At 36.4% G+C, this 13,432-nt stretch overlaps 1 protein-coding gene across 29 annotated transcripts in view; it reads right to left on the reverse strand.

Annotated features, from left to right (window-relative positions):
* The window catches only part of DLG2 (discs large MAGUK scaffold protein 2), a 2,157,409-nt gene that overhangs the window by 386,761 nt on the left and 1,757,216 nt on the right, over nt 1-13,432 (reverse strand). For all 29 annotated transcript variants that reach the window (XM_064365356.1, XM_012469540.2, XM_012469543.2 and 26 more), the window contains one exon: nt 9,111-9,179. In XM_064365356.1, the coding sequence (XP_064221426.1) occupies nt 9,111-9,179 (69 nt within the window). The remainder of the gene's footprint in view (nt 1-9,110; nt 9,180-13,432) is intronic.

The raw sequence follows: 13,432 nt of genomic DNA on the forward strand, positions 1-13,432 counted from the left end.
TTTATTAACATTTTTATTTCAAACTAGATTTTTGACAATGATTCTAGTTAACAAAAAACTCCAAAATCCTCAGAAATCATATTGAGTGCTACTTTGTATTTTAATGTCTTACTCAGGCCTCCAGGTTGGCCAACTTGTAATAACAAAACACATATAAGTCTGGGGACGTGGGAGAGGGTAGTGGCGTAAAAATGTGGGCTCAAATGTCAGTTCTGCTACTTAACCTCTCCAAGCTTAGTGTCTTCATCCACAAAGTGGGTTAAATGTGCCTATAACTGTTATCAGAGCAAAATGAGAGCCACATAAAACACAACACATATCAGTTACTAAAATTAAAATAAAATATAATATTTGATATTACATATTTAGCCCTTAAATATAGAAAAAAAAATTCTTTTGAACTTTAGAGTCTACATGTTTGAAATGCCTGCTTTAATGACAGAGTACTCTGTAATCTTCAATTTATGTTTTTTTCCTTCATTTTAAGGAAGACTTTCTTTTATGGAACAATAATGACGATAGTGGTTAATATCTATACAAGTTTTTACCTGGAAAAATACAAATCTAGATTTTCTATGTCATCTTACAAAATATTTTTGCTATTTTACTAGTCCTTAAAATTCCACATTTGGAAACTTCTGGCTGTTCTAAACAAGCATCAGTGGTTTGCTTATGTATTAATTTATTTTTACACAGTTGTTATTTCAAAAGCAGATGACAACAGAAATCCAGTCCCTGTGAGCGAATTAGAGCCCACGTCTTTGTAGCCCTTAAATATTTTCTAGTTTGCTACAGTCTCAGCATTTTTTCAATACTGATAAATTTGGGAGAATCCTTGAAGTTTGCCGTGACAACACCTTTTATATTTTAAGCTCTACACACGTAAGGAAAAAGATTATAAGGCCTAGAAAAGGATGTCTTATGAAGTAAGGACATGAAAAAAAGAATCTGTTCACCAACTGGAATGGGGCTAAGGAAAAGGAGCTGACAGTTCAAATAGGAGGAGAGATGGAAATTCCAGGGACACGAGGAAAAATGGAAAGAAAGCACATGATGCTGAACTGGGGAAACGGAGATGGTCTGGAGGAATCTGCTCCTCTGATTGCTTCCTCATGAGTCCCCTGGTTTTTAAACTCTGAAGATCTACCTCCCCCACCCAGGATGGAAGGAGGGCCTGTAATTTTGAGTCCTTCCACACAGCTAAGATTTTTTTGGCAGGTGACGTGGCAGCATTAATAAGGCTGGGACTCTCAACCAGAGCTTTCTCACCCAGAACTTTCTTATTCAGGAGGCCGGTCTATCTTTACTGGACTATAAATCACATACAGAAATTCTTTCGGTGGGAGCAGATTGATTTCTTCTGATCATTTATAAAACTCAAATGTGTGCTCATCTCCTTACTTTTCTTATATTCTCTGTAAATAAACTCTTCAGCTGGCAGGAAAGCAAAATAAAGAGAATGACACATACACATAAATATATACACATATATGTGCATGTATATATACATATACATATACATATATACACATGTAAACACATATAAATTAATATATACTATTTTAATACATTCTAAAAATAGACAAAAATCCTTTCACCTTTACTCAAATTTCCTCTCTGTTTTCATAGAGTCACTTAAATATCTGTGATAAGTAAAGGCTCAGATTTTTGGCCAGTGAAGAAAAACCCACTTCTTTCAAGTTTCAAAGAGCACTACTGTAATTCAGTATATTAATCAGTATAACAGCTCCTCCCTGCCCTCAATACTACTTAGCACTAGTTTTGAAGGCCAGGGTATGCTGAAGGAAGTTGAGCATTCATGCTGATTACAAATCCTGAGGTATAGACGGTTTCTGAATGTGTGGGTAGAGATAACTCAAGCCAGCTAGCCCAAAGGGCGAGCAACCTAGAACCCAACGGTCCTTTAAAAGTTTATGCTTCATATCTATGAGCCAAAATTTTGTCTCTGAAATGTTAGCGTTGGAAGCCATCTGATACCTTGTTTATTTAACTCAACCTGATTACTTTGTATATGGGGCAACAAACATCTTGCCAAAATCACACAGTAAGAAATGGTAGACCTGGGTTTTATGTCCTGATTCAGAGATGACATATTGATTTTCAGATCACATTCTGCCATGACCATATATTTTGGAACCAACTATCTGAGTACTTAGAGGAAAAAGACTGAGTCTTTTAGGTCAGCATAATCCTGGGAAATCTGAAGCACATTAGTTGTTTAAAAAAAAAAAAAAAAAAAAAAAAAAGCTTTTCCTATCCAGGCAAAAAAGCTTTTCCTATCCAGGCAAAAAAGCTTTTCCTATCCAGGCAAAAGGAGTAAAGTAGAGAACAAGAGAGGGAATAATTCCATTAGAGGTCCTGTTTCCAGATGTTCCTTGGAAAGGATACCTGAGCTCAGTCTCAGAACACGAGAGTCTCCCCAGCCCGAATGGAGCCATGATTTCATGAGCCTAGAGTGGCCTTTCAGTGTGGGAAGGGTGTCTTTTGTGCCAAACAGTGGTACATGGCTGTCCCTATGGAGTTGGGCCTGTCCTGATGAGAAAGAACAATAGCAGTATCAACACAAACCAGTTAACTTGAAAGGACGGGTTCCCTTAGACCTGTCTGTTTATAAGCAAAACTACCTTTTGTTTTTCTTTTTTTTTTTTTTTTTTTTTAGGAAGGGATGGGTACAGGGAGGGAGGGATGAAGAGAGGTTGATAAATGGGTACAAAAAATACAGGTAGATAGAAAAAATAGATCTAGTGTTCAATAAATCAGTAGAGTGACTATAATCAACAAACATCTATTATGTATTTCAAAATAGTAGAGAATAATTCAAATGTTTCCAGCAAAAAGATAAATGTTTAAGGTGATGGATGTTCCATTTACTCTGATTTGGTTATTATACATTATATGAATTTATTAATATCAAAATATCACATGTACCCCAGAAATATGCACATCTATTATATATTAATAAAAAATACAATTGCCACAGTCATGAAAAATGAAATCATATTCTTTTTTTTTTTTTTTAAAGAGAAAGAGAGAGAATAGGAAGACAAGAATGAGACAAGAAGACAAGAATGCAGAAAAAAGGATGAAAAGGAATGAGCAAAGTCTCCAGGAAATATGGGACTATGTGAAAAGACCTAATTTACGTTTGATAGGTGTACCTGAATGTGATGAAGAGAATGAATCCAAGTTGGAAAATACTCTTCAGGACATCATTCAGGAAAATTTTCCCAACCTGGCAAGGCAGGGTAATATTCAACTCCAGGTAATACAGAGAACACCACAAAGATATTCTTCAAGAAGACCAACCCCAAGGCACATAATCGCCAGATTTATTAGGGTTGAAATGAAGGAGAAAATACTAAGGGCAGCCAGAGAGAAAGGTCAGGTTACCCATACAGGGAAACCTATCAGACTTACAGCAGATCTCTCAGCAGAAACCCTACAAGCCAGAAAAGAGTGGGGACCAATATTTAACATCCTTAAAGAAAAGAACTTTCAACCCAGAATTTCCTATCCAGCCAAACTAAGCTTTATGAGCGAAGGAAAAATTAAACCTTTTGCGAACAAACAAGTACTTAGAGAGTTCACCACCACCAGGCCTGCTTTACAAGAGCTTCTGAAAGAAGCACTATACATATAAAGGAACAACCAATATCAGCCTTTCCAAAAATATATCAAAAAGCAAAGAACTTTAACACAATAAAAAATTTACATCAACTAATGGGCAAAACAGCCAGCTAGCATCAAACACCGGTATTAAACTTATATATATTTTAATTGGATAAAAAGCCAAAACCCATCGGTATGCTGCATCCGGGCCCATCTTACATGCAACAATACACAAAGACTCAGAGAGAAGGAGGAAGATTTACCAATCAAACAGAGAGTAAAAATAAACTAATAAACAAAAAGCAGGAGATGCAATTCTCACCTCTGATAAAGTAGACTTTAAAGCAACAAAGATCAAAAGAGGCGAGGAATGACATTACATAATGGCAAAAGGATCAATGCAACAAGAAGAGCTAACGATTCTATAGATCAACGAGATAGAAAATTAACAAGGATATTCAGAACTTGAACTCGGACCCGGAACAAGTAAACTTAATAAACATTTATAGAACTCTCCACTTCAAATACACAAAACATACATTACCACCTCACACCTATTCCAAAGGTGACTATATAATTGGAAGTAAATCACTCCTCAGTAATCGCATAGCATTTCATAGGTTTAAATTAAATATTGGTTGACTGTTTGTTTGTTATCTTCTTCCCTTATTCCTTCCTGACTACATCATTAAGTATAATTATCAGTATAAAAGAGGTTTTCAATACCCATTACTAAATTGCATTCTAGCCTGGGCAAGAAAGCAATACTTCCATTCTCTCTCCCTCTTTCTTTTCCTTCTCCCTCCTCCCCATTCTCTCTCTCTCTTTCTCTTTCTTTTTCCTCCTTCCTATTGTTTTTCTTTTGGATACTCATAGACTTCTGGATTTGGGAGAGATTTCTGGTGGGGTCAGTTAGACCAACTATTTACTCCATAAATAATTCCTTATGCAACAATCTTACATGTTCTTCACACGTACCCCAAAACCTAAATGCAATTAAAAATAAAAAAGAATTCCTTGAAGAATTTCCCTGAAGATGGCCATTAAGTTTCCTGTTAAGTGCTACTTGTAAAGGGTGGCCAACATCTTCCAGGGCAGCTGTTTTACCAATGTGAAAACGCTACTAGAAATTTTACTGGAAAATTCTGCCTCTAAGTATGCCACCAGATGATCTTGTAAGGTAACATAAAGTGCTTTCTCCTGGATGAAAGAAAGCTTTTTGAGTGGCTGGAGATACTTCTTAGTCTTAACAGTGTTAACAAAATGCTTCTAGGTTTTTGCATATGATTTTCTTTTTAATTTTTTAATCTCTGCCTTGCTGCAAACACATTTCTCAAAATTCAATTTGTGCTACCCCACTGAGAATCCTCCCTTCCTTTCCAGAGGCAAATGCTGCTTTTGACCATTTCAGCTTTTAAAAAATTTAAGAGGTATAAGTGCAATTTTGTTACATGGCCATACCCTGCAGTGGTGAATCCCAGGCTTTTAGTATATCCATCATCAGAATAATGTACATTTTACCCACTAAGTAATTTCTCATCGTCCAACCACTTCCCGGTATTTCACTCTATTGAGTCTTCAATGTCTATCATTTCACGGTCTTTGTCCATATGTATATATTATTTAGCTCCCATTTATAAGTGAGAACATGTGGCATTTGTCTGTTTCTGAATTGTTTCACTTAAGATAAGGGCCTCCAGTTCCATACATATTGCTGAAATTGACATGATTTCATTCTTTTTATAGCTGAATAGTGTTCCATTGTGTATATACACCATATTTTATTTATCCAGCCATTTGTTTACAGGCACTTAGGTTGATTCCATCTTTTCTATTATCCATTTCAGTTTTAATTCTAGTGATTACTTCCATATTTCTAAAAAAATGCCTATAATGAGTATTCAATTATATTTTGTTCCCAGAATTATCTTTGTGTTTCCTTGAGAACAGTTTTTCTGTGTGTGTGTTTTAATTTTGTTTCTGTCATTTTTCAGGTTTGTTAAAATGTTTGGTAACTTGTGGCTGTCTGTACTTATTTAGGAATGAAGTAATAGAAATGTTGGCAGGGGTTGATGTGTACAAGGGCAAAGCTTTTTAATGTAAAGGTTTGAGATTAAGTAAGCAAACATGAAACTGTGCCCCAAACTAGCACACTGTGAAGGGCTTGGCTGTGGGGCCAACTCTCAAACTGGCTCATCTAGGTGCTACAAAAGAGTATTCAATTTCTTCTGAGAAGAACCTTCTTTTATTGTGTGCAGGGCTGTGCATGCTTACGGGGGGGACTCTTCATTCTTATTCTCAGACTCTGCTTTCAATCCCATCTGTTGTCACTACCCTAACAGCTCTGAGTTTTCTGGGGCTGGCTAGGCAGATCTGCTCTTTGCTGAGCTGTGGGCCCCTTCACACAGTACTGCTGCACTGGGGTAGGGCTTCTTGTGTGTGGCAACCCAGGAAATGTAACTCTAGGAGATACCATTCTGATATGATACAGTGTAAAAGGTGCCCCGTGGAGTTGTACAGCCCTGCTTCTATAGGTGATCAAAGGCTGGGATTACTTTGTTCTTTCCAATCAATACCCTTCCACTGGCTTTCTGTTGCAAAGAAATGTAATGAAACCTTTTGGCCTTTGATGCTCCCCTTCTATTTCCTTGATCACTATGAGATTTTCCTTTTTTTTTTTTTTTTTTTTAAAATTATTATCCCATTAGCTTTCTTTAATAGGGTCTCAGGAGGAAGAGGAGATTAAGGTGTGGGCTGTGTCTGTCAATTTGAAACCGAAACACAGAGCTTATTCTGTTAATGGGGATGTTACTCTTCCTCATTTTGTCTGGCACAGTTATAGATGATTCAGATACCAATTTAAAAACAGCATTAACTCTATGTATGGTAGAGGACTCAATTAGATAGTTTTCTTGTCTCAATGGATCAAATTAACTGGAAATTTGAAATATCTCTACTTATTTTATGTCAAGTAGATTGCAACTTGGGTGAAAATTATATAAACATATGGCCTTTTAAACTACATTCATTTAAAAAATATCCTATGTAGTTGCTTTTCACAAAAGCATTGGGAAGGAGAGTTTTGAAATAATGGAATTTGCAATTTCAGTTGATTGCCTACACTCAGCCGTATAACACTTTAATGGGAAACCTGCTAAAGATCCATTGGCCTATGTAAGATGAAAAATAACTTTCCCATTATGTGTTCAGTCACAATGATTATGTGCCACATTACCTCTTCATCTGACAAACAGCTGGGCATGCATAGCATGAATTTTTGCGTTCTGGACTTCGTAGAGGATTACTGAGATTTTGCCTTCTAAATATTACTAATGCTATTTCTACCTCAAATTTTTTTTTTATATCCAGAAGTGTTTTATGTAAACAAATACATACAAATGTATTTAAGCAAATGTTCAAAGTAAGTCTTCAAACTAATCTATGCTGTAAAAATAAATCTTGTTTGTTTTTTCGGAACACTTAGACTAAGTGTATATTTAACTAGTACTTACTGAGGGTTCAATATGTATCTGCTACTTTTATTTTTAAGAATTAGTGAGTTTGATACATTTTCTCTTGTAGCTGTTGAGGAAACCCATAGAGGTGAAGGTCCCTGATCAACAAAAAATAGCAGAGGCCAGGATTCAAACCAAATTCTTTGAATTTAGAGTAAGTTTTCTTCCATTCTTACAGGAAATAGAATACATTGTATTCTTCACTAGATATAAGGCAAAGTACTTTATGCTAGTTGGGACAATAGATCACTATGAAGCTTATACAGTTTGCTGTTTTTCATAAAAGGAGTCACTCTGGTGTTTTAAAGTTAGGGTAACACCTTTACATTTTTGGCCTCATCAGAGAACAAGAATTGTGATTATGTCTGTCCTTTAACTCAAGTGGAAAATTGAAAAAAAAAAATAGTTAGGGCAAATTGCTAATAAGCTTTTGCTAATAAAAAGAAAGAAAGCAAAAGTTTAGAAATATCCTTAGAAGGAAATGCCATTATTTATCATAGCTGGAGGAAGTCTTCTTTGCGCTGATGGCCAAAATGTGAAATGATAGCCACCCTGAGCCCTGGCAAAAGAAGTCTTCAAAAGGAATTACGAAGTAAGGTAGAGATAGTGGTAAAATTAGTCCCCATACCCTTCCCTCTACTGCAGACAACATCTCAGCCACTTAATATGCACATGGACTTCCAGTACCATCCCATACAGCAGGTTATTGATTCTATTTAATGTTTTTTAAGGTTAGAGTCATTCTAATTCTACACCATTTTTTTTTCACACTAGGAAATTCTACATGATACCTAATTTAGCCTGAATGTGGTTTATGAATTGTACAACCAGTGCTCTCCACCTCAATAAAGACTTTTCATACCACATTATAGGGGACAGAGCCACACAGTGGAGTCAGAATTGCTTTCAAATCCACACTATGCTACTTTCTATACAGTACACTTGGGAAAATTACTCAACCTCTCTGAGAATCAACGTTCAGAAAAAAAGACACCTATCTTCTAGGAGTACTTTAGAAATCAAATCAGGTAAGACAGGTGGTGTTTGGCTCCGTGTCGCCATCCAAATCTCATCTTGAATTGTACGCCTATAATTCCCATGTGCTGTGGGAGAGACCCAGTAGGAGATAACTGAATCATGGGGACAGTTTCTCCCATACTGTTCTTGTGGTAGAGAATAAGCCTCAGGAGATCTGATGGTTTTCTCATTCTCTCTTTTGCTGCTATGTAAGAAGTGCCTTTTGTCATCCACCATGATTGTGAGGTCTCCCTAGCCACATGGAACTGTAAGTCCATTAAACTTCTTTCTTATGTAAATTGTCCAGGCTTGGGTATGTCTTTATCAGTAGCATGAAAACAGACTAATACAACAGGTGGTTGGTAGATAAATAGATATGTAAATGTTAGGTTTTTTCTTTCCTTGGAGGAATACTTGTGAATTTGTACTGTTGGGCAAATATCCATATATGCTTCAGTCCTCAGCTCAAGAGTTACGTATTTTTGGGAACCAACCTGACCTCTCCCTAGTCCCCTTTAGATGCCCATTTATAGCTAGGTATCCCTCCTGGATTCTCCATTAATCCCTTATGCATATCTCCTATACAGTGTAATGTTTACCCTGTATCACAAGTATGTGTTTGTATTTCTATCATCTGTACTAGACAATAAAGTCTCCTGGAGGGAAAGAATAAATCTTATTTGACTTATTAAATCTAGTACCTAGCACAGTGCTTGGCACATAACATGAGTTTCCTAGATATTTGAGTGCATGTTTGTGAGAGAGAGAAAGAGTGGGAAGGGAGGGAAGGAAAGAAAGAGAGAGAGAAAGAAAAGAGAGAGAGAGAAAGAGAAAGAAAGAACAAAAGAAAGAAAGAAAGAAACAAAGAAAGAGAAAATGAGACAGAGAGAGAAAGAAAGACTAATTCCAAGACTTCACAGTTTAAGAGGTTCTGTATTATCATCTTACCCTTCCAGGGAGATGGCCCGCTGGAGAGTCACTGAAGGCTGACGAGTTGCGGTGCTATGTTGGGAATGACTGCAAGAAAAGACAGAAGAAACACAGATCATTTATTTAAAATGTTTTTGAACATTTTAATCAGTCCTATTGCCAAGAATCAATCTTCAAAGAAATACACTAGAGACTAAATCTTTGGTGATAAGTAGAACCCTGCACCAAAATATAGCACTCTACCAGATAAGAGTTAATTTTTTATAATCTGATTTTAATGTATATTATTCAAATGTAAACTCTGAATGATGAGTAGATATTAAAATGAACAAACATATTTGGAAAAGGTTATTTTTTGCTCTTGGAATGAGATAACATAGAGCATAAAAATATACATTTCTTTATGATGCAATGTATTTTTTTAAGCTGCAGAATATTTTTTTAACAAAATTTTATGCATAACCTAATCTGTAAATCATAGTAGTATTTAATTAGTATAGATGTATTTATTTGTTCAAATTTGTAACACTTACTTGTAAAATTAATCAATAATAATTGAACTATTTGATGAACACAAAACTTGAAAAATGGGACTTTCAGCTGCCTATCAGTCTTCAAATTTAATGTAATTCTATATTTTGTTTATATGTAACAAGAAAAGACTGATTTTGCAGATAAGCAATAGAAATAAAATGATAATATCTAACATTTACTGAGGTCTTAAATTGGCCAAGTCACTTTCCTAAGTGTTTTTATATTTTTATGTCTTTTATTTCTCATAACTTTATGAGGTATGTCTCATTTAACAGGTGAAGAAATTGAGATACAGAGAGGATCAGAAAGTTGCTCAGAGTCACATGGTAAATTCCTATCCTTGAAATGGCATCTAGACTGTTTGATTCTACAGTCATTTTAAATTCTTAAAACAATTTTTCACATTTGTGAGAATTTGTCTTGTAATCTTAGAATATTCTTTAACTAGAAAGAGATGGCAAGAAAATCTTTCATCTGAGATAAGCACATTAATAGTAATTCAACAGCCAAACTTTATAGTATTAGTTAAATATTTTGGTTGAAATACTAGTTATGTATACACAAAATATAGGAACATGTGTATATATACATATACATATAAAAAGAAACCAGTCAAATGTTTGCAGAACATTAGGCACCTTTGCAAAGCTCTAGGATTTCTCAGCACATATATAGCAAACACTGGCATTGCCACAGAGAATCAAGCTGTAGGCTGCAGAGACTTTCATTCAGAACCTTGGTCACCACAGGTGAGAAGAGATGTTTTCCTGTGACATGTAGATAATATCTGTCTAAAATTGAAGGCACAGAATTTGGAGACCACAGCTGAAACCTAGAGAATGATATTCAACTTACAGACTGTGCCTCTTCAAGTTAAAGATTGTGTTTCCTGGTATCCCTCACAGTGTCAAGCATCACAGATATTCATTGATCATGTTTTTAATTGACTAGCTGAAAAGCATCATAGCATTCAGGACTTGGACTATGTAGCCAGACTGCCTGGCTCAACTACATATACCTATGTAAACTTGTATAGATTACTTCAATCTCTCTGTATGTAAGCTTCTCATCTTATAAGATTGGGATAGTAACAGCACTTTCCTCACAGGGTTATTACAAGAATTATATGAATACAGTGTTTAGAACCATGGCTATCACATGGTAAAGCTATATAAGTGTTTGTTAAATAAATAAACCAGGCTGGGCACGGTGGATCACGCCTGTAATCCCAGCACTTTGGGAGGTTGAGGTGGGTGGATCACGAGGTCAAGAGATTGAGACCATCCTGGCCAATATGGTGAAACCCTGTCTCTACTAAAAATACAAAAATTAGCTGGGCATGGTGGCATGTGCCTGTAGTCCCAGCTACTCAGGAGGCTGAGGCAGGATAATTGCTTGAACCGGGAAGATGGAGGTTGCAGTGAGCTGAGATCACACCACTGCACTCCAGCTTGGCACCTGGTGACAGAGCAAGACTCTGTCTCAAAATAAATAAATAAATAAAAATAAATAAACCAACATGATTTAGCAGAATGTGTACTTTGAGATGTTTAGTACCAAATAACTTTGAGATGTTTAGTACTATATTTAGACTACTTCAGTTAGTCATACGGTCAGTGCCACAAGGTGCATATTTCTGAGTATAACTTTGGTGGTAAAAATCAAATTAAACTGTCAGTATAGTAATGGAAGTTCTAGCCAGAGCAATCAGGCAAGAAAAAGAAATAAAGGGTATTCAAATAGGAAAGGAGGACGTCAAATTGTCTCTATTTGCAGACGACATGATTGTATATCTAGAAGACCCCATCGTCTCAGCCCAAAATCTCCTGAAACTGATAAGCAACTTCAGCAAAGTCTCAGGATACAAAATCAATGTGCAGAAATCACAAGCATTCCTATACACCAATAACAGACTTAAAGAGAGCCAAATCAAGAACGAACTGCCATTCACAATTGCTACAAAGAGAATAAAATACCTAGGAATACAACTAACAAGGAACATAAAGGACCTCTTCAAGGAGAACTACAAGCCACTGCTCAACGAAATAAGAGAGGACATAAACAGGTGGAGAAACATTCCATGTTCATGGTTAGGAAGAATCAATATCGTGAAAATGGCCATACTGCCCAAAGTAATTTACAGATTCAGTGCTATCCCCATCAAGCTACCAATAACCTCCTTCATAGAACTGGAAAAAACCACCTTAAACTTCATATGGAACAAAAAGAGAGCCCACATAGCCAAGTCAATTCTAAGCAAAAAGAACAAAGCGAGAGGCATCACACTACCAGACTTCAAACTATACTACAAGGCTACAGTAATCAAAACAGCATGGTACTGGTACCAAAACAGAGATATAGACCAATGGAACAGAACAGAAGCCTCAGAGGCAACACAACATATCTACAACCATCCGATCTTTGACAAACCTGACAAAAACAAGCAATGGGGAAAGGATTCCCTGCTTAATAAATGATGTTGGGAAAACTGGCTAGCCATGTGCAGAAAGCAGAAACTGGACCCCTTCCTGACACCTTACAATAAAATTAACTCCAGATGGATTAAAGACTTAAACATAAGACCTAACACCATAAAAACCCTAGAAGAAAATCTAGGCAAAACCATTCAGGACATAGGCGTAGGCAAGGACTTCATGACCAAAACACCAAAAGCATTGGCAACAAAAGCCGAAACAGACAAATGGGACCCAATCAGACTCCATAGCTTCTGCACAGCAAAAGAAACAGTCATTAGAGTGAATCGGCAACCATCAGAATGGGAAAAAATTTTTGCAATTTATCCATCTGACAAAGGGCTGATATCCAGAATTTACAAAGAACTAAAACAGATTTACGAGAAAAAGCAAACAAGCCCATTCAAAAGTGGGTGAAGGATATGAACAGACACTTCACAAAAGAAGACATACATGAGGCTAACAAACATATGAAAAAATGCTCATCATCACTGGTCATTAGAGAAATGCAAATCAAAACTACATTGAGATACCATCTCACACCAGTTAGAATGGCAATCATTAAAAAATCTGGAGACAACAGATGCTGGAGAGGATGTGGAGAAATAGGAACACTTTTACACAGTTGGTGGGAGTGTAAATTAGTTCAACCATTGTGGAAGACAGTGTGGCAATTCCTCAAGGACCTAGACATGGAAATTCCATTTGACTCAGCAATCCCATTACTGGGTATATATCAAAAGGATTATAAATCGTTCTACTATAAGGACACATGCACACGAATGTTCATTGCAGCACTGTTTACGATAGCAAAGACCTGGAACCAACCCAAATGCCCATTGATGATAGACTGGACAGGGAAAATGTGGCACATATACACCATGTAATATTATGCAGTCAACAAAAACGATGAGTTCGTGTCCTTTGTAGGGATGTGGATGAACCTGGAAACCATCATTTTCAGCAAACTGACACAAGAACAGAAAATCAAACATCGCATGTTCTCACTCATAGGCGGGTGTTGAACAATGAGAACACATGGACACAAGGAGGGAAGCATCACACACTGGGGTCTGTTGGGGGGAAATAGGGGAGGGACAGCGGGGGGCGGGGCGTTGGGAAGAGATAGCATGGGGAGAAATGCCAGATATAGGTGAAGGGGAGGAAGGCAGCAAATCATGCTGCCATGTGTGTACCTATGCAACAATCTTGCATGTTCTTCACATGTACCCCAAAACCTAAAATGCAATAAAAAAAAATCAAATTAAAATATATTTTCTATTACAAAAATATTACAAAATTACTGGAAATAAAAATGAGAAATTAAAAAAA

The sequence above is a fragment of the Aotus nancymaae genome, unplaced genomic scaffold, assembly GCF_030222135.1.
Source record: "Aotus nancymaae isolate 86718 unplaced genomic scaffold, 86718_ANA_hifiasm-v0.15.2.pri h1tg000059l, whole genome shotgun sequence".
NCBI classification, from domain to species: domain Eukaryota; kingdom Metazoa; phylum Chordata; class Mammalia; order Primates; family Aotidae; genus Aotus; species Aotus nancymaae.